The 2,902-nt window shown below is 53.0% G+C and overlaps 1 protein-coding gene across 1 annotated transcript in view; it reads right to left on the bottom strand.

Annotated features, from left to right (window-relative positions):
* Positions 1-767: 767 nt before the first annotated feature.
* The window catches only part of HLX (H2.0 like homeobox), a 5,996-nt gene continuing 3,861 nt past the window's right edge, over positions 768-2,902 (bottom strand). The window contains exon 4 of the mRNA XM_008069420.1: positions 768-1,631. Within this exon, the coding sequence (XP_008067611.1) occupies positions 1,110-1,631 (522 nt within the window). The 3' untranslated portion in view covers positions 768-1,109. The remainder of the gene's footprint in view (positions 1,632-2,902) is intronic.

The following is a 2,902-nucleotide window of genomic DNA, read 5'->3' on the forward strand; positions in this document are numbered from 1 at the left end:
TTCAGTTCCATCGGAGGGAAGAGCTCAACCAGGCACCTCCCGTGGTCAAATTGCAAAGGAAGGTTTTTGTCGAGGGCAGTGGGTGCAGTTTCTTAGTCCTATCCATGGCCAAAGGTGAACCAGAAGGTCCGAGTTCTGATTTGGACTCTGCCTGTGCCTAACCTTCAGCAAATCATCTCCCTACCCTACAAATGTTTTGGCATTTTTAAAACCAGGACCCTGGCATTCTAAGACCGGGTTTCCAGCCCTAGCCTCTGCTGCATGCCTGTCCTTTCCTCCGCAACACTGCAGATCGGCCGGGTGCCTCCAACCCAAACCTGAGCAGGGGGTGTGCTGGAAGAGTTCCACGACTCTGTGCCCAGCACTGAGTGGCCACCTAGTGGATCGGCCCTGACCGGCACCACCGCAGTCTCCATTCCAACTCTGTGTACTCTAGAGCCAAGGAAGGTACACCGCGTCCAGACTCCATGTGGGAAAACCATTTGCCAGACGGGCCTGTCTTTCTATGGCCTGTCCCGCTCTCAGGCTACGCACGGTGTGAGAACCTGCCTTCGGTGGTGGCTGGAGCTGGTGAGTAACCTCTGAACTAGGTGAAATCTCTAAGCCCTGACGCAGAACTCTGCAGCCAGGTGACTCTGAGGTTGAGTCACTTTCCTCATAAGCTCCACCCTCCCCCTTCAGCTGCTGGCCTGCAGTGCCCAGGGTCTAAAGTCCGGTCGGAGATCCCGGACCTTAACGACTGCACCGTCCCCAGCAAGCCAAGCGGCTTTTACAAACCGTAGGAAACATTTTATTTACAAGTGTAAGGCTTCCTAAGTGCAGCACGTCTTTGCACCAGGACCTCTGCTGCAGGTCGCAGGAACAGTTTAGTCAAACACTTAACAGTACGAAGCTGCTTGTGTCCGGCTGGCGAGGGGTATATCGAGACTCTGGGCAACGTGGGCTGCAGCCAGCCGGGCTAGCAAGGGGCGCAGCGTAAACGTCGGGAGGGACGCTCTGCACTGCATCTCCTGCCCTCACCCAGTCGCCAAAATAGAGTAAGCACACAATCCAGACCACGGCTGGGAGGATGCACGCAGGGCCCTGAGTCCTCTCTGCCCTAGTTCAGTCTATAAGCCGCCAGGAGGGCCTTGGATGGGCTCGGGACTTTCGATGCTGACTGTGGGCTGGGGAGCTGGGAGCAGCTCCGAGGGGCAGCCTCCGCCGCCGCCGCCGCCGCCACTGCCAAGGCTACTGGTGCTCCCCGCGCTGGTGCTGCTGCTACTAAGGCTGCTAGAGCTGCTGAAGCTAAAACTGCTGCTTCCGCTGCTGCTCCCACCAGTCCCACTGCTGCTGGTGGTGATGAGGGCGCCTGTGACCGAGGCTTTAATAACTGTTGTTTGGTGCAAAGAGCGCTCAGCCCCCTCAGTCCTCTCTGTGTCGCTGGGGGCCAGGTCCAGGGACTCGGAGTCGCTGCTCTCACTCTCAGCCTCGCCTTCGGAGCGGCTAGGGCTCCTCTCGTCCTGTTCTTCCTCTGCAACCGGGGCTCCGCCTGATGACTTCTCACTGGCTTCCTTGTCCTTGTCCTTCTGGGCCTGGGCCTCCTTGGAGTGCCTCCACTTCATCCGCCGGTTCTGGAACCACACCTTCACCTGCACAGCGGGCACAGGGAGACAAAAAGAGATGAGACACAGGTTCTCTCCCATTCGACTGGTATGCACCCACAGTCACCACCTAAGGTGAGAAAGCACCTTTCATCACGCCCTCCATCTCTAACCAAAGACTAGGCACTGTGCTAGGTGCAGGGCCTGAAGAGCAGCCCAGGGGAGCAAGGAGGTTAGGAATTCTGGCCCAGGGAACCCACTAAGATGGTTCTCAAAATGTGACCTTCCAGCCTCAGGCCTGAAATGATCTGGGTGCTTGCTGGAAATGCAGATTCCTGCATCCCATCCCACTCTCTCTATCCTAAATCCATGCTTCTATATCTTGAGTCAGAACCCCTATAAGCAGCTGATTGAAGTTAAGGACTCCTGGCCCAGAAAAAAAAAAATGCATATACTCAAGATTTTGCACCCAAATTGCAAGGGTTTGGTGGTCCAATGTTATAAATTCCTGCTCTTAGCTGGCCCTCTCCTTTACTGCTATTGCCCACAGCAAGTCCCTACAAAAGCAATTCTTTAAAAGAAAGAAAGAAAGAAAACAGAACCCTGGGAAGCAAAAAGGGGAAAGGAGGTTCAAAGAGTTAATCCCAGTGGGGTGGGGGTATTTCTGGGCTTTCAGTAAAAGAGTATTTCCTTGGTGTGTGTGTACTCAGGAGCTGATAAAGACCCTGCCCCTACCAGGGAAAACTAATTATTCTGTAGGCTCAGAAAATGCTGGACTTAAATTGTGCAAAGTGGAGGAAGGAGGTAGAGATGGGGCAGAGAATCTATATAAATATATACGATCCCTTGGGGGACCCAACACGTTCACACAAGTTCCAGCTTCCCTTTTAAAAATAACATCCACAGCTGGTGGAAAACGGCTGGGCTCTTCCAGTGTGTGTGTGTGTGTGTGTGTGTGTGTGTGTGTGTGTGTGTTGGAGAAGGGAGTTGGGTAATGGAGGACAGAAAGACACAGATACAGTCATTGGGGGACAAGAGAGCTAAGAAAAAGAAGGCTGCCTCTGGTTTCTGCCCTGCTGGGGACGGTCAGCACCCCAGGAACAAAGGCCACTGCTATGGGTTGTAGAATGACTGTGGCTTCTATAGTCAAAACTCAAAAAGGAAAAAAATCAATTTAAGGAAAAAAATCAATTCAGGCTTAATAGATTTCTTAGTCTTGAAAAAAAAATTAGGTAGGTAAAATCTGCTAAAGTGCTCTTGGCATTCTAAGAAAACCTTTTTTCTTTCTTTCCCTTAGCCCCCCCCCCCCCCCCCCCCCC

The sequence above is a fragment of the Carlito syrichta genome, unplaced genomic scaffold (assembly GCF_000164805.1).
Source record: "Carlito syrichta isolate Samal-C Ts95f unplaced genomic scaffold, Tarsius_syrichta-2.0.1 Scaffold312011, whole genome shotgun sequence".
NCBI lineage: Eukaryota > Metazoa > Chordata > Mammalia > Primates > Tarsiidae > Carlito > Carlito syrichta.